The sequence below is a fragment of the Natator depressus genome, chromosome 6, assembly GCF_965152275.1.
Source record: "Natator depressus isolate rNatDep1 chromosome 6, rNatDep2.hap1, whole genome shotgun sequence".
NCBI lineage: Eukaryota > Metazoa > Chordata > Testudines > Cheloniidae > Natator > Natator depressus.
This window is the reverse complement of record NC_134239.1, coordinates 119,074,181-119,092,445: the sequence shown is the minus strand read 5'-3', so window position 1 is coordinate 119,092,445 and position 18,265 is coordinate 119,074,181. Positions and strand designations below refer to the sequence as shown.

General features: G+C 41.5%; 1 protein-coding gene across 1 annotated transcript in view; it reads left to right on the top strand.

Moving 5' to 3' along the window:
- Positions 1-18,265, top strand: part of LRRC9 (leucine rich repeat containing 9) — an 86,004-nt gene that overhangs the window by 26,421 nt on the left and 41,318 nt on the right. The window contains exons 11-18 of the mRNA XM_074956416.1: positions 2,352-2,528; positions 5,511-5,628; positions 9,750-9,885; positions 11,139-11,285; positions 12,839-12,960; positions 14,069-14,281; positions 15,591-15,710; positions 16,967-17,158. Coding sequence (XP_074812517.1) covers positions 2,352-2,528; positions 5,511-5,628; positions 9,750-9,885; positions 11,139-11,285; positions 12,839-12,960; positions 14,069-14,281; positions 15,591-15,710; positions 16,967-17,158 — 1,225 coding nt within the window. The remainder of the gene's footprint in view (positions 1-2,351; positions 2,529-5,510; positions 5,629-9,749; positions 9,886-11,138; positions 11,286-12,838; positions 12,961-14,068; positions 14,282-15,590; positions 15,711-16,966; positions 17,159-18,265) is intronic.

The following is an 18,265-nucleotide window of genomic DNA, read 5'->3' as shown; positions in this document are numbered from 1 at the left end:
TTTTACCGATGGGGAAACCAAGCCACAGAGAGAGGTAGTGATTGTCCAAGGTCATCCAGCAGACCAGTGGCAAAGCTGGGAATAGACCCCATACTGTTCTGTCCACTGGGCCACACCACCCTCTCATAAAAATACAAAAATACTCTCTCGCTCTGGTACCAGTGATATTCTTTAAAATGCAGGGAGCGCTCAAAATGAAAGAAGACGTTTGTTCTATAAAACGTTCTTCAAAAGAAATTCAGTAATTAAAAAAAAAAAATTAGTCCTTTATTTAATAAAATGTTCCAGTAGCTATAATCATGACTATCAAAAAGTACACAAATATTTTGGAAAAAAATAGATCTTTTATTGTGGGGGTTGGGGTCTTCTGAGTATATCTAAAACTGAAATGTGACTGTTTTTGTAATTTGTTCAATAGTTATTTTAATTAACATTCACTCCATTGATGCCTGATGTAAAGGCATAAAATGTCTAAGGATTCCATTAACTTTTACGTAAGTTCTTTGGACCAAATGCAACACCAGAGGTTTGGGGCCTCATTGAAGTCAATTGAAGTTTTGCCATTCATTTCAATGGGAGCTGTGTTGGGTCCATAGTAATACTTAGGCACAATAGAAGATAAATATTCCATTATTTGTATAGTATATACTATCAAGACTTTGATTCCTCTGTAGACTAATTATTTGCTATTTTTTTTATATTTTTTCACATCCAGGAAATTCTTTATAAAATAAGATGATAGATAAAAGAGGAATATGGAAATCTGAAATGACTAATAGCTATTTTAACTACTGTGGCAGCAGTGACAGCGAGCTCCTGGATAGCTTTACTACTTGTTGTAAAGAAGCATTAAAGGTTGTGTACATGATCTCAGTATAAATAACCTTGACACTTTGTTGAGGGGAGACTCAAATTTAGGTTGGCATTATTTCAAGGACAGTTTTCTGCTTGAGTATTCCAAGCTTGTCCACCTCAGCTGTGCCTTTCTCTTATGTTCAGATATGTCTGCTAAAGTGCTGCCGGGTGCGATGTGCTCAGAAGTTCTCTCTGTACTTTCCTTATAAACAGCGTTCTTTGTTAGTATTGTCATTTTATTTAATTAATTTTATTTTAAAGCTGCTTTTTCAAGCCAAGGATTTTTAATATTGACAAGGAGAAATGCTAAATGAATCCAATGTTTGAATCAGGGTCTTAGCACAGGTTTCAGAGTAGCAGCCGTGTTAGTCTGTATTCGCAAAAAGAAAAGGAGTACTTGTGGCACCTTAGAGACTAACCAATTTATTTGAGCATAAGCTTTCGTGAGCTACAGCTCACTTCATCGGATGCATTCAGTGGAAAATACAGTGGGGAGATTTATATACATAGAGAACACGAAACAATGGGTGTTACCATACATACTGTAACCAGAGTGATCACTTAAGGTGAGCTGTCCTTTAGAGAAAGAGCAGTGTTTTTATTCATTGCAAGTCGATCTGCATTTGTTGTTTGTCTTTTTCTAGAAAATTGTCCTCTGATCATTGAAAAGAGTATTTGGTTTTCAGTTTGGTTTTCTCTGCTTTTGGGAAACCGCTACATGTCCATAATAGACTTATTTTAAGAACTGTATTTTAGCTGTCTGTCGAAGCTGTTGATATGGCTCCATTACTGTAGTATCTGAGCACTTCACAGTCTTTAATGTATTTATCTTCACAACACCCCAGTGAGACATGGAAGTGCAATTATTCCATTTTGTTGGTGGAGAACTGAGCCTCAGTGATTGCCTTGGAAGGCTGTAGGAGAGTAGGGAAGTGGTCCCAGATCTCCTGGGTCCTAGGCTAGTGCCCTTACTGCTGGATCGTCGTTCCTCTTTTAATGTTTTGATGTAGTAATATAGGTCCATGTTCACCGTGCTCACTTTATGCAAGTCATCCCATTGACTCCACTAGAATTACTCACTTGCATGAGGCAAACAGGATGTGGCAGTGTTCCAGACAAGAAGCCTAAAGCTGTGGCCATAAGCATGTGTGGAGGACTTTATGGAATCTGCGATGCAACGTGGAATCCTAGAGGCAGGAGAGAAACGTGGTGGATCACAAACTCATTAACATTAGTATTTGCTGCCAAATATAATCTGTAATGTTCAAAATGAGGTAACACAAGGTCATCCATCTCTAGTTGAAAAGAGAGATTTTCTAAAAGTGTAAAAGAAAAAGAAACTACCCCAAAATATCATTTATTTTTCTTTCCCTTCATTTGAAAACTGAAGAAAAGCCAGGTTCTGGTTGCAAAAAAAAAAAAAAAAAAAAAAGTTTAAAAAAAATGAAGAAAATGTTATTAATTCATTGCTCTCCATGGTTCATTCCTGGACACAGGTTTAATTCCTGCTATGATTTAATTCTATCACGATTTTGTGCCTGGGACTTCAAAGCATATAGTATCACAGGACTGAAAATAAATCGCATCATTCGAGTGCACAACCGTATCCTGAGGATGATATTTGAAGAGAAGTTTCAAATGTTTTTGGATAAAGAAGTTTTAAGTGAAACAGAGTGAGTAGATTATTTTTAAGGACAATTTAGTGAAGCAGATACATGTGAAGCAATATGAACTTAGTGATTTTAAGTGATAGATATATTTTACAAAGCAACACATAAACCAGCGTAAGGCTGTGAATTCAGTTTAAATGTAGATGTGAATGGCCAGATTTTTTTTTTAAAAGGAAAGGCAGAGATATAGTGCAAAAATAGGAAAAAAATACATGCATGTATGCATCTGTATTGAACACACATCTCAGTAGTGTACATGCAGATACCTGGTTGCATATTCACCCAGTGGATTTGTATTCTCCAGTGCTGGTGTGTCCAAATTTCTTATATGTGGATTTCAGCCTTTACTTTAGAAAGGTTTGGCTATTATAGAAACTAAAGATTGGTTTATACGGAAGTTCCCTGCAGGGTGGATAATATAACTGACAAATGAGTTCACTGCGGGTTCTGTGTGTGGTGTGATAGCAGGATCAGATACTGAAGCTTTAAAAATTTAACAGTGATTCTTCCTCTAGTGATTGTCCATATGCATTCCACTTCTGGCGCACATGCATGCAAGTTAGGATTATTTTAGCCAACAAGTATCCATTGGGGCAGTGCCTGCAGCCTGGATGACTTTGTGCTCACCCATACTTCAGTTTGTTCTTGCAACCCATGGCTGGAAGATGGAACTCCTGCAGTGCCCTCTTCTCTGTACAGTGTGTGACTTTACTGATGTTTTGTGTGTGTGTGTGTAAATGAGTTAGATAGTGACCTTGTATAATGTGTTTTTGTCTTTTTTTTTATGTCTGACTATATATATATGAAAGAGCAAAAACCTTTTATTAGTGTTAGGGAGCTTCCTGGTATCGAGGTTTAGCCATTGGGACTGAAATGAAGTTCATGGAATTCAAAACTTGCCTCCTGTGATATGACTATTCCACTTAATGATGGGTGTTTTAAGTGCCTTTTTTGTTTTGGAGAGGAGAATATGCCTGATAGATGCTCATTCTGTGGCTCCTTCGCCAAGAGAATTCAGAAACTGAGAGAGGTCCGTCTTAAATTTTTCTCCTGGAGTGCTCAACAAGATCCTCAGAGTCGGAGAAAAAGGGCCTACCGGGCCTCAGCAGGCTTCCTCCATCAGTGTGCTTATGAGCTGTGGCTCAGCTCCAAGTTCCCGGGCTCCCTCTTCAGAGAAACTTCTGTTTGCTGAGACTGGTAGAGTCGCTAAGTCCTCCTCCATCCAGTCATCTGAAAGGGATAGGAAGGAACGTGGTTCCCAGATTGAGTACCGGTGTAGCTCACCCTCCTGGGACTTAGAAAAAGGAGGCATAGATCTCCTCAGACTCTTGTCAGCTCAGCCCCCAATGGTATTACCTGACTTACCCAATGCGATCTCTCAGAATAAAGGTCAGATCCTACCCTGGACCCAGCATTGTTGCTTCTAACAGCATGGAAGCTGGCTGGTTAACTACCATCAACAGGAGCTGAACAGCTGACGTCCAGAATACACTGGTGCACAGCAGAAAGGATTCCACTAGACTGACTTATGTAGGAAAATGGGAGATGCACTATTTGGGCAGCAGAATGCCACCTGTCTCCTTTAGAAGACTCAATTCCTGCTGTTCTGGACTATCTGCTGTCCCTAAGCATTCAGAATCATACATCAGCTTCATAAGAATACATTTAGTATCTATATCAGGTCACCATCTTCCTGTCCAGAGTCACACCATATTTTCCCACCCTGCAGTTGATAAGTTCCTCATGCCCTTTATTCATGTGCTTCCTCCAGTTTGAGTGCTCCCTCTTTCCTGTGATCTTTATATAGTCTTAGCGGGGTTAATGGGACCTCCTTTTCAGCCCCTAGAATCTTTCTCTATATCATCCATCTTTTAAAATGTGTTTTTTTTAGTTGCTATGACATCAGTGTGATGGTTAAGAGAGATTCAGGCCCTCATAGCTGGTGCATCTTACACGCTGTTACATAAAGATACACAGTGATCCTTAGGTCTCACCCACAGTTTTTACTGAAGATTATTTCAGATGGTCATCTGAATCACATGAATCACCGACCAGTTTTCTTTCCCAAGCCTCACCCCAACGAAGGGAAGCAACGTTGCACGCCCTTGATGTGGCTAATGCTCTTTCATATTGCCTTGACACAACAAAACCCTTCAGGAGTTCCCCAAGACTCTTTGTAGCAGTTGCTGATAGGGTAAAAGGTCAGGCAATGCATACCCAGAGACTGTCTACATGGATGTCTAATTGTATTAGATCATGCTATGAATTAGCTAGATTAGATCCACCCAGGCAGGTTAGAGCCCACTCCACCAGGACTCAGGCACTTTTATGTTTATTGTATGAAAAGCATATCAGTTTCAGAAATTTGCAGGGCAGCTATCTAGGGATCAGTCCTTGATTTCACCTACCACTATTCCTTAGTTGAGGCCTCAGGATGCCCATTCTGGCAAAGCTGTCCTACAGTCATGATCCTGATTGTGAGGTCACTGATTGCCAGTCACCAGAAGTGGAGTCCACGTGGACTATCACTCAAAGAGGAAAGAATGGTTATTTCTCTTATGGACACTGTGGTTTTTTGAGATGTTTTGTTCACATGGATTCCATTATCCACTTTCCTTCCCAGCTACTACAGTAATCTTGCCAAGGACCTCCAGCAAAGAGAAGGAAGTAAGAACTTGATATTTGAAATGCAAAAAAAAAAAAAAAAAAGATTTTTTTTGAGGGGGCACCGGAAATGGAGACCACCCTTATGCGTTAAAGGACGAAAACACTTGTTTTATCATGCATTTTATCTTTAATGTTCACCACATATTGCACACTGAATATCAATGTTATTTGTAGTTCTTAAAATAAGTGGAAGTCACCTTAATTGCAATCCAGCTAATTCTTAGTGAACATTGTAAAATGAACATGCTCCACTTAGGCTGCATATTATTTTTGCAACAGAAGCACTGAAATATTTTCCTGCTTCTTATTTTTGTTAAGAAACTACAGGAAGATGCTGGAATGTCTCTTTTATGTATTTGACCCAGACTTGCCAGTTAAGAAAAAGCAACTGCTACAAGTGCTTGAGGATGGGTTCCAGGCAATGGAAGAGCACAAGGTGAGATAAAATCTGCATAGAAGAATGTTTATTACTTAGCCCTGGTCTACATTGTGTGTGTGTGTGTGGGGGGGGGGGGGGGAGATCAATCTAAGTTATGCAGCTTCAGCTACGTGAATAACACAGCTGAAGTTCACGTACTTAGATTGACTTATAGTGGTGTCTCCACTGCAGTGAATCAACTGCTGCCGCTCCCCCATCGACTCTGCTTGCGCCTCTCATGGCGCTGGAGTACAGGAGTCGACCAGAGAGTGCTCAGGGGTCGATTTGTTGCATCTAGACTAGACGCAATAAATAGATCCCCACTGGATTGATTGCTGCCTGCCAATTCGGCGGGTCGTGAAGACTTACCCTTAGTAGTTGGTAGCCCAGCTCAGAAAGGCCTAATTGGTGCTGCTGTACCTTCCCCTCTTCTTTTGTCTCTTCTTAGCCCTTTGTCCCACTCATCTTTCCCCTCGTTTTCTGCGTTTATTCTTGTCCTTCCTCCTTGTTGTCTCCACTTTCTTCTTTGCTTTTTCCCTTCCTGGCACAGGAATGATCGGTGCTTTGCTACTTCTTTTCAACTCCCGTTTCACGCCTTCCCTGTTTCTTCTTCTTCTTCTCTCCCCTCTCCCTCCCTTTCGATTGCACAGCTTCTGTCCTCATTCATCACGAATACTCAGTTGGGAGGCAGTCCAGCATTGTTGGTGGAAGCTTCAGGACTAAGTCTTGCCCTTCAGCTGAGGCTCCCAAATTTTCTGCCTCCAGTATTGTAACAAGTTAGTTTAGTTTCTCCAAACCAGATTGTTTTATAATTTAATTTTTTATTTGTTTTTGTGCAGCAGAGACTTATCTATCTTCTTCCTCCTCCTCCCCCCCCCTCCAGATTAGGTATTTGGTAACATGGAGACTTCAAAGCCTCAGCTATAGCTATTCAGACCAAAGGTGTTTCACATACTTAGTAAGAAAAGCCTGCTTGGTGGTAAAAAGTCATCATCTCTGGGTATAATTCTTGCTTGGAGTGAGATGTCTCACATTCTATCCTAGTCTAACCCTTGATGTGATTTGTGACGAGCAGTGGCTTCTAACTTGATGGCTACAAGGATGTTACACCCACGAATAGCCATCAGTCTTTCTAAACAGATCTTGTGCATCCAAACTTACAGGTGAGGAGCTGTTCTTCATAGCCAGGAAGAGCTTTTGAATCCAATGCAGAAAATTGCTCACTTGTGGTTTTTTAAAAAAAAAAAAGCCTGGCTCTGGCCACACTTTTACCCTCATGGAAAAGATTTCCAAAGACCCAAAACTTCATTGCACTAGTCATTTCCTGATAGAGGTTAACCGTAGCAATTTTCTCCAATGAACAGGATTGCTGGTGGCATGCATTGGCTTCATTCCCTAAGTTGTTTCTCAATATGCACCTGAAGAAATTCATTCTGGGGATGGGCAACCACACACCTGCTACAATGCAAAATTAGGTGTCCTCCTCTGATCTCATCCAAATATCCCCTTGTGGGCAGGTCAGTACAAACAACATGCTGAAAGCCAACCCAATTTGCACTCTAGACCCTTACATACTCACTAAAGAAGTAAGCCATTCAGGTTGAGGAGCGTGCTTGGAAGACAAATTTCCAAAATCTCAGCGCACCCATCCTTTTAGTTCACTGTGACAGCTCTGTCAGTAGTGTGTCTGAACAACCTACTTACCCAAAACCCACAAACATGGCCACGTGGGATCAGATCAGTGGTCCATCAAATCCAGTATGACAGTGGTCAGTACCATCTACTTCAGAAGAAGGTTCTAGAAACCACATTGCAGGCAATTTTGTGTCTCATGGGGGAAGTCTTCCCTGTTAGAGGTTGGTTTATGATTGAGGCATGAGTGTTTATGTCCCTTCTAAAATCAGGGAGTAACGAGGTCATATGGAAGTAATGTTGTGGGAAGAGAAGAATCTGCTATCTTTCAAGATAGTTCGCATAAAGAATATAGAAAAGAGGAAAAGGGAGAGTTGAAGTCCTTCTTCTAATCCTCCACTGGCCCAGAAGGCATTTTGCACTTGCTAGATAGCTAAGCAACCCACATTGCATCTACAGAAAAGACCAGACCTCTCGAAGCAGGGACCCCTTTCATTCAGACCAGAAACACCTACAGTTACCAGCCTAGGCATCCTAAGAGAAGTGTAGTTCAGCATGGATTCTCCATTGGTCTCTGATACAGTTTAGGGTATCCAGATAAAACTCAACCAGGAAGTTTCACTCATTGATCTGGTCAAATTCGTTTCATATGCAAGAGGAAACAGAAGGCTTTTTGGGGCAGGGACTTCTTCTTTGTACCGTGCCAACTGCATTGGGTCCCTTGACCTCTAGATGCTACTGTAATACAAATATATAATAATAATTACAAAGTGCTGGCCATCTCAGCTGCACTTGAGTTTCTCCAGATTGATTTATTGGAGTCCTACAACCAAGCGCAATAGAATCATGGGTCCCAGTCCCAGCCCTAGCAGTGTTCTGTGAGTAGGCACATTGGACTCTTCCAGGGAAGTAGTTCTCCTATCATTTTGTTTGAACACTTGACCGTCCTTTGGAAGTTTGTGGCATAAATGGGCATTCCTAGTGCTCTAAAGTTATAGCTTGGGCATATGGAATACACCTGCCAGTTGTATGCTGTTTATTTCATTCTATGCAAAACATGAAGGCATTAGGGCCTCAAAGTTCCTGCAGGCAAGATGTTAAAATCCTGCACCATATGGCATGCTTGGCATCTGGGAAACTATTCACAGAAGTCCACAGGGGCACTGGGAAGAAAGAGTATGAGCCTCATGTGAGGAAGATTTGCAAAATAAGTTTCCATTCCTCTGCAAAGTCATCCTTGATAGGAAGGTGCTATAGGTGGGTTGGTTCTTACGTACATTCCTGCCTATTATTCTACTAGAAGAATAATGAAAACTCTGTTTATTCACCCCTCCCTACCTCCAACTTGTGTGAATCACTGTCTGCTACTTCCAACTGCTGGTGAATGAGGAGAGAACCCGTGTAAAGGAAAGAAAAAAAATTCTTACCTGATCATTTTGTTTCTGTTAGCAGATTCTCTTCTCATTCAGCCCACCCTGGGAGTCTGATAAATGACCAGAATACAAACTGAATTCTTTTTCTAAAGGGAGACTTAGACATATACCTGTCTTAAAACATATTATATCAGGTTGTTATCTTAATGCTAATAATCAGTTGCTAGAGTGTTCCCACAGCTGTGGAAGAACTCTTCTGGCAACCTGAGCTGAAGGTGGGGCTTTGTCTTGGAGCCTCCAGCAAAAACATTGGACTGCCTTGTTGAATTCCATACATAGGGGTCATTATCTCATTAGTGATGAATGAGGAGAGAAGCTATTAACACTGAATTATCAGGTAAGAAATGTCTCATTCTGACCCATGAAAAGCAAAATGTAGAGAGATGGGATAGGAGAGCCTTCTCTCTTTCTTTTTCTGCAGCATCCTCATTTCGTCTTCCGTACTTATAGCCCACCTCTCCCTGTTTTTCTGTTTTGTGAACAGCTTGTTGTTGAGTGATGGGATTGTATCTTCAGAAATACCTGTCTCTCCCATTTCCCTCTCTGCTTCTTTGTTGTTGTTATATTGTGGTAGTGCTCAAAGGCCCCAGTTAGGACTGCCCCCTCCCATTGTGCTAGGTGCTGTTCAAAGATATAGAAAAATCTGATTCCTGCTCCAAAGAAAAGGGAGTCCAGTGGCACCTTAAAGACTAACCGATTTATTTGGGCATAAGCTTTGCATCTGAAGAAGTGGGTTTTTTACCCACGAAAGCTTATGCCCAAATAAGTCGGTTAGTTTTTAAGGTGCCACCAGACTCCTTGTTGTTTTTGTGGATACAGACTAACATGGCTACCCCTCTGATACTCTGCTCCAAAGAGTTTACAATCTAACTTTGTTTTCTCCTGACTAGATTGTGATATCACAAGTAAATGAGCCTGCCCTTCTTGTTTTTTACTCCTCCCTCTTCCACTCTCCACCTCTTCCTTAATTCATTTGCATATTGTAAAGCTGCTGATTTAGGATATATGTCTTGAAATTCTTACAGGGGGCATTGGTCAAATAAACATACTTAGACTTTACTTTAATCTTTGCAGCGTTCAAGAAGAGAAGAAGCTGTTCTCCTGTCTAACAGTTTAAGTATATGTGAATGTCCCAGAATAGAATTTTTGCAGCAACAAATGAAGGATGAACGTAAAAATAACAATGATCTTGAGGAACCATTCATACATGGTAATGCAATAGCTTGGAAAGGTGGTTTAAAACGTCATTGATAGGTGTAAGGCTCATTTCATAAATCACTTCAAAGTGTTTTGTCTTGTAAGTACAAGAAAATCTTGTAACTACAGTAGATTGTGACAGAGTATACAGGTCTTTTTGTGGAGGGACCCTAAAGACCTGCTGCAATCTGGCCCAGTGTCCTTTCTATTAGGAAACCCCACCAAGCTATATAATGGCCTGGAGCTAACTCCTAGACTGGTTCAGAGGCACCTAAGAGAGGCACTCCTATCTGGAAGCTAATTAGATGTAGCTTAACCTTTCTAGACTCAACAGCTCGAAAGAAGGGTGAGTTATAGGGAGTGAGGAGAGACACAAGGGGGTTGTGCTAACTTGAAGCCAGGACAGGGCACTCTGAGGAAACAGGCATCACTAGTGACAGGATGTATCAACCCTTCACCAGCATGGAATGGGTTAAGAAGCTTCTTTGTGCTAGAAAAGCGTCACTGTGCCATACTGGCAAGTCATGCCAGGAATGAAGAAGTTTAAAAGGAGGCATCACTACTTAGCAGTGGGCAGCCCAGGAAGGGAGCAGTCTGTTAAGGTTCCCAGCTCCCAGGAAGAGGCCTGATAACTAGCAGAACCTGTGCCCTCAAAAAAGGGAGCACAGGTCCCCTGTGCTAAAAGGGTGAAGAGACTGTGTCCCATAACTTGTGCTGGAGACCCCAAGTGGCCTCTAGGATAGACTGTGGCCCATCCAGGGCCCCTCTGAAGAAAGGGAGGCCAATATCCTGGCTTAGAACTGCCTTTAGGTTTGTTTGTTTTTTAATTTGCCCTTTTGTTTAGCTTTGTTTGCTGACTTTGGATTGTTTGTTTCACCTGAGACTCTGAAAAGGGGAGAAATAGCCAGAAGGCCGAGAGCTGGCCACTGCTAAACTGACACTGACCTCTCCAGCTAGAAGGATTGGACTTGTGTGAAGTAACATCAAAGGGAGTGCTCTGATGGGGACAGATCCTTGACACCACCCTCTTTTACTTTTGTACATCTGAGTTTACTGCTTATAAATCTTAGCCAAATCCTACTGTTCTAGGAAAAAATTGTTGGAAGTCTTTCTTCCCAAAATGTACTTGTTAGATCGTTAATCTGCCAGCCCAGAATGTAGTCTCCTGTAGTATGGTATCGAACTGACCACCAACATTTTATTGCCCTGTGTTTATACTAAATTTGGTAGCATTATTATTAAATCTTCTTTTCTTTCCATCCCTAGGGAAACTCATAATTGCAAAAGTTTTTCTTGGACATAGTGTTCCAGCTTGTGAAAAAGATCCCATCAGTCAAGTCAACTATCCAGGGGCTAATTCAGTATTCAGGCCTCGGAAACATTTACTAAGTGATACATCTACTGCCAATGATGGTAATGTATCTGTAGACTGTTGTTAGCACAAAGTGAAGGTTGTGTCAGTGTTGTATTCTAAACACTGTCTTTCACACATCTAGGAGCCTGTCGTGGAATTTTGGTCCTGGTGGGAACTCGGAATACGGTCTTGACCCAGCCTAAGTGCATGTTGTTTTGAACTAATGTTAAAGAGGATAATAAAAGATGCTCACTGTTTTAGTGATTACTTGTGGTAGTTTAATTCACACAGAATTTAAAGGAAAGCACGAAAGACCAGATTGTGCTCTTCAGCCACTAGTCCATACTAGAAATAGTGTGGGGTACACAATCCCTCTCCCAGCTTTGCATTGTTCAGGGCGGGTGTGTGCATTGTTCAGGGCGGGTGTGTGTGTGTGTATGTGTAATAACTGGGGCCACATACACATACCTCAGTGGAGATCAAACACCTTCATCATTAAAACCCCCAAGCCATCTCTGCTTGAGCAGAAGGAGAATTCCTTTAACGCTGAGAAGCATGCTTTATTGTCTCTAGAGGGAGTCATGATCACCCGCACTAAGTCTGTGTACTACCTATGTATGATGCAACAAACTTTGAGTGGTCAATCCTGCTTGCTCCATGTGGCCAGTCAACTTTGCAGGACAATGCAGAATGGGAACAGGGCCATGGCTTCACCTCTTCCCTGTCCAGTCCGGGGGATTTGCAGTCATTGGAATACTAGAAGAGAGCAATCTGTTTGTTTACCTTAGTGCAGGAACTGTGATTGTACCTGTCTTTCCATGGGCAGGAAGACGAGAAAACCAATCTGTTAGGTGATTACACCATAAAATGATCGACTAGTTTTGGGTAACAGTGCAGTATAGCAGATTGTGCCATGGGGACTGAAGCGAAGTTCCCTTTTCCAATAGTCCGCCATGAAAGAAAAGCTGTGATTCTCTCCTTGGCTCCCCGCTCACTCCAGATGGAAAATAATCTGTACCAGAAGATTTCATTTAGCACATTGGGTATAGGGAGGGGGGTGGGGGGGAAATGGAACCAAGTCTCTTGTCCAATCCCTACCCCTGCTTGCCCACTCCCTTCCAATCGGCAGGAGAGGGAGTAATGGCCCCAGAGAGGCTGCCTCCCACTCATACTGGAACCTGCCAGCTGTGCAGGAGTAAGAGGGCACGTTACTACCCTCTGAGGATGTGTAGCGCAAGAAACAGGGTTGCCATAGGAAAATAAAAAGCTAAATGATAGGGTTCTGCAATAAGATTTGGTAAGATTTTTAGATGCTGCTTTAGGGCACCTAAAGAGAATTAAGATCCTAAGAAAACAAATCTCCCTTGACAGTTTTCAGAGTAGCAGCCGTGTTAGTCTGTATTCACAAAAAGAAAAGGAGGACTTGTGGCACCTTAGAGACTAACAAATTTATTTGAGCATAAGCTTTTGTGAGCTACAGCTCACTTCATCGGATGCATTCAACTCAAAACTTAAATGAGAGAAATGTTTGTTCACTACATCCTGCAGTGAACATGAAACAGTCTTGTATTTATTCCTTCCGCTTGTGTTTATTCCTTTTCTTTTGCTGTAGAAACATATTCTTCCATGGAACATAGAAACTGTGACTGCCGCCATCGACAGTGTGAGTGGTTTGTGTTTGATCACGAACTGGTCTTGCCTGAATACGTCGTTGAATTTGAGTACACTACACTGGTATGAACTTTGTTTTCCCTAGTAGGATGTTAGACAGTAAGCTTTAGATCTCAAAAATCAAGAGAAAAACAACTAGTTGAAATTACTCCTCCTTCACTCAAATTACCTGACAGGACCTAAGTTCAGGGTTCTGTTCCCTCTAACTGTTTAAAGGCCTGATAAAACTCCCATTGAAGTCAATGGGAAACTTCATACACTGCAATGAGAGTTACATCAGATTCTTATTTTGTAACATTATCAAGTGTGGCAGGGAAGGCACAGAGACTTAAATGAAGCCTTAGCAGTGCAATGAAGCACAATTGAAAATTAGCTTCTCTCTCACGAAATGCACCATCCATCGAGGTAATGAGACGCTAAAATGAATGAGATTTGACAGTGCTCAAAACCTTGCTTCATGGAGTCCTCAATGAGAGAGCAACTCATTTTCAGTTTGTGGTTTGGTTCAAAGTGTGATGTATGTAGTTTTGAAGCATGCACAGATATTCTGCTACTGGGTTGGGATCCTGAACAGATTTTTCCTTAAATAAAAAAGCTTTTATGATTTTTTATAAGCTAAGTGGTGGCTGGCCTTGTGGTTATGTGGCTATGTAACTTGCTTTCGTCATGCAGGGGTCTCAGTTCAGGTCCTGAGCTCTGCTACCTGGCAGAAGCAGGGTGTGCTGCAAAAGTAAAATATTCAGCTCCTGGAGGGGAGCGTAGGGGAGATTTCCCCCCTTTCTGTCACATTTGAGTGGTCCACTGCCAAAACAATTGCAGTACTGATGAGCTCCAATGGGTCTACATCTAACTCTCCTTCATAGGAGAGTGAGCTATTGCAGTGCTTGGACTTTGGGGGTTTAGGTGAAGAAGCAGACTTCTGTTGTCTTCAGTGTGAGTTCTATATGTGACAGGATATGGCCCATAAACTCTCATTACTTTTTGTTCATAACATACTGTAATGTGTAAATGCTTGTGCAAACAAAAGCATTGCTGTTCTCTTCTGAAAGTGCTGCATTACCGAAAGATAGTTTCCTAACTCTACTTTCTGCATATTTGTATGCAATTTTAAATAATTTACCTAATTTAAAGTAGAAATTTTACAAATGTTGACAAATGTTATTTTGCATAGGTCAAAGTTCAGTCCCTGTTTTCTACGCTCAGCAATGTAATTGTAGAAGAAAGAAAGAAAAATACAGAAGGATTTATATTGTCTAGTGATGTGCAATGTGATGACGAAGTTATGAATATGGAGCCTACGGTAAAAGCCAGACCCAAAATTGTTTGCTTGGATGAAAAGACAGTGCTTTCAGTTGCTAAGGCCAATATTTACAGTCAAATAACGGTGAGTATTGTCTGTTAAACTTACAGTGGGATAAGTTTATTACATAATCAATGCCATATTATTCAGATTGCCTCATAAACCAATCAAAAGTAGGGAGTCACAAATTTAGGCTAGCATTTGGGCTTGATTCTGGTGTTACACTTGTTTTACATCAGTGCAGTGCTTTGGGAGTAACTGGAGATCCAAAACTAGCGTGAAATCTCAGTGTCTTCTGTCCCTAAATTATGCCTTTTTTTTTTCATAAAAATATGAATGACAAATATTGGGCAGGATTCTGATCTTACTGACTATTGTATAAATAACTCCATTGAAATCACATGCAGAACTAGTGTTTGTGAGACCCGGTTAAGGCCTAAAGTGTCAGCTTTAACTGTGAGTCTTCTCAAAGTTTTCTTGGCTGCATGGTTGCGTCATCATAGTGATCACTCCTGAAAAGATTTTGTCAGTTTTGGCATCAGAAAAATATAAATCCAGTGAAGGGAAGAACTCTTGACAGCCACATAGCTACACGCAGTTTTTAGTATCATTGCAACTGATGGGCCCACAAAACCCTTTATGCAAATAGGTATTTGCATACAGAACTCCTTTCATTGCACAACTAACTGCAGTTTTGCATTTGCAGTTACTCATTTTGTCTGTACAGACTTGATGCAGGAAGCCTGCTGAACATTTGACCTTTCAAATTGTTAAATAGTTTTGATCTCCTCTCCTGTCTGTGTCTTTGATGCAGTAGCAGTTCTCCACTCCCCCTTGCACTCACCCATAACTCCCTTTCCTGAGTTTGGCTTCAGTTGGCTGGTTCCTCCCCTCTTCTGGGTGCCACTCTCCCCAAACTGTACTCTGGGCATGGAGGAATTCCCAACTGGCAGTCTTCCAACCAGTCTCCCCAAGCAACAAGATCTCTCCTAGTGGGGAAGGATTGGAAACTGTCCTCCCTTCTTGCCCCTACCATTACCTCTTTCAGTGGACCAGTAAAAACCATTTCTCAACTGAATCTCCATCTTCCCATCCCTCTGTTACTTCAGGGAGAAGGTAGAGGTGAAGAACAAATATCCTTCAAAATAGAAAATAAAAGCAATACTTTGTCCCAGGGTCCCTGCAACTGATCTTCACAAACTTCATATCACTTACAAGTAACTTTTCTTAGCCCTTTTTATAATCTAGAGAATAGAGTTACATTTACTCTTACATGCTAGCAGTTGAAGCTCTTTAATGTTGAAAAACGGTGATGGAGTAGCACAGAATTTGGTTGTGTGTGTGTATATATATATATATGGTACAGTTGTAATCTCATTAATGTTTTACCTAGGTTCTGAATTTGCATGGGAACAGCCTGAGCAAACTGCGGGACATCTCTAAACTGACAGGGCTTCGAAAACTTATTGTCAGCTTCAATGAATTTACTAGTTTAGATGATGTTTACCACATGGTAAGAAATGTTGCTCTATATTTTGTAAAGGAAATTAAACTAAAGGAATATTTTAATTGAAAAAAATCCTTTGTGTGTACAACTTAAATATATTAATGTCTATTGCATGGCAGCAAGCCTGATTTATTCCTAATGGGTGAAGTTCACTGCCTCTAAACAGAGCCTTTGTTCCTACTTTTGCTTTGTAGTAGGTAATGTGGACTAGCACGCAGAGCACTGGATTGGGACTTGGGTTCTATTTCTGGCTCTGCAGTTGGCCTGCTTAGTGGTGTTAGGCAAGTCATTTCACCTCCCTTGCCTCAGTTCCCCAATCCATGCAATGGAATAATGATACCTACCTCCTTTTGTAGAGCACTTTGAGATCTGCAGATGGAAAGTGTTATGTAAGAGGTAGATGGTGGTGGTGGTGTTGTTGTTCCTCTCTCTACTTCCTGTCTCCCACCCTTTGTCTCTCTTGTTTACTTAGATTGTAAATGCTTCAGGTTGGAGACCGTTTCTTATTGTGTGTGTTTACAATGCCTAGCACAATGGGCCCTGATCTTGGTTGGAGTCTCTAGGCACTATCCTAATACAAATAAATAATAATAAGTAACACAACAATTAATAACACCCAACTGATTAGACTTGGAGTGGGGCTCTGACTGTGGGGTAGGAAGGATGACTTTCATCTCCAGGCCCTACAGTGCTGTTCCTCCAGGGCTACCATTCTAGTGTAGCTGTTAAGTATCCCCTTCCCAGGATTTCTGGGCCACTGGATCTGTGTGATTTCAGATCATGTGATAAAAATCACAACCTGCCTCCAACCCCCTCTTTTGCATAGTTTGGGACCAGTACGGAGTCACCCTCCATGAGGGGTACAAGATATAGACCCCTTCCCCCACCTTCCAAGGACTCTCTAGATCCCACCACTCTCAAATGGTGTGATTGTCTCACTCACCCTGGCTAAAGTAGTGCACAGGGCCTTCCATGGCTGAGCACACTAGGGATGAATTCCACCCTGAAAAAGAAAATTAAAACTGTACTGTATTCTACTGGTGGATCAGGAAATATCAGAGGGTGGGCTGGATTCAGATATACATTCCAAGGTTCAGTTGCTCAAACAGACTTTCTGCTGCTGGGCAAGGGGCACTTTGGGCACTGAATCTGGATGACAGTGCCTTCTGTGAGACTGTCTATTAAAACTGAGTTTATTACCAAATATTTCCTTGCTGTATTTTTTTCTGTGCAATTATTCTCAAATCGGTATTGTCTTGCAGCCCAATCTGGAGTATTTTGATGCAAGCCACAACCATGTGATCACCCTGGAGGGTATTAGAGGCTTAAGCAGACTGAAGTATTTAGACTTGAGCTGGAATCAACTGAAAAAGACTGGAGAGGAAATAAATGTCTTACATAAACACACTTCAAACGTACTCAGTCTTGATATCAGACATAACCCATGGCATAAGGTATGTGTCAGTACTTAAAATTCTCAGAAAACCTTCTAACCAAAACAACAATTAGACTGTATAGTGCTAAATTTTGGGCCTGGTTTTCATTTACATTGAGGCCCCTTTACACCACTCTGGCTGCGTAAGGGGCCTCAAAGTGGATGTATGTGTAATTAGTGCCCACTTTAAGGACGATTTACACTGTCAGGCCCTTTGACTTCGTAAACAGTCCTGAGCAAGGGGTTGTGCACAATCTGCAGGAGTGGCTCCTAGAAGCATTGTGACTCAGTGATGCTACTCTGAGGCTTAATTCCTCTCCTCCTTGCTTCAAGTAGGTGGTAACTTTACTGATGATCTATGCCAGCCGTAAAAAGCCACCCTTTGCCCCAACTGCACTGACTTAGCTGTGCTGGCCAGTGAAAGGGGACAGGGCAGAGACAGTTTCCCCCACTTTCAAGGGAAATATACAGTGTCAGCCTTCTACCTGGTGAAACACACATCCCCCAGAGCAGCAGCCCAGCTGTGCTGGCTGTGGCATTGGGGAGCAATCCAAGACTCAGTCCATTTCACACCCGCTCCATCCATTCCCTGAGTACCTCTGTAGTCCTCTTCTCCTGAATACTTGGATCCGAGAGCTATGTATCCTAGTTAAGAGGTGTGCGTACTCCTCCTTTCTCCGATGCACAGGTGCATAGTCCCATCTAGTTTATAAAGATGAAATTGATCATTATTATTTTGGTAGTTTCAGTAAGTATATTTTCCAGCTAGAAATAAGGATGATGTTATTCACTTTCCTTACAAGTATGATTATCCAGTCTGTGTTTTTCTTGCTCTATATTTAATTTAATGGGAATTTTAAAATGTTTAAGAGTTAGGGCTGTTGTTCCACCTTGAGTTTAGGTTGACATGTCCAAATCCCTTGAGCTCCTCTTTCACCTCCTCTGAGATCATTAAATTCCTTGCATTTAATAACACTGTAGTACTTGCAAACTTCTGGCTTATAAGGCAGGTGCTAACAACTTTGTTATGTACCGCACTTAATGTCTTACATAGCTATGTATAACTGCAATCCTTCAGGGCTAGATTTTTTATTTTATACACGCATGTAAATCCAGAGTAATTTTA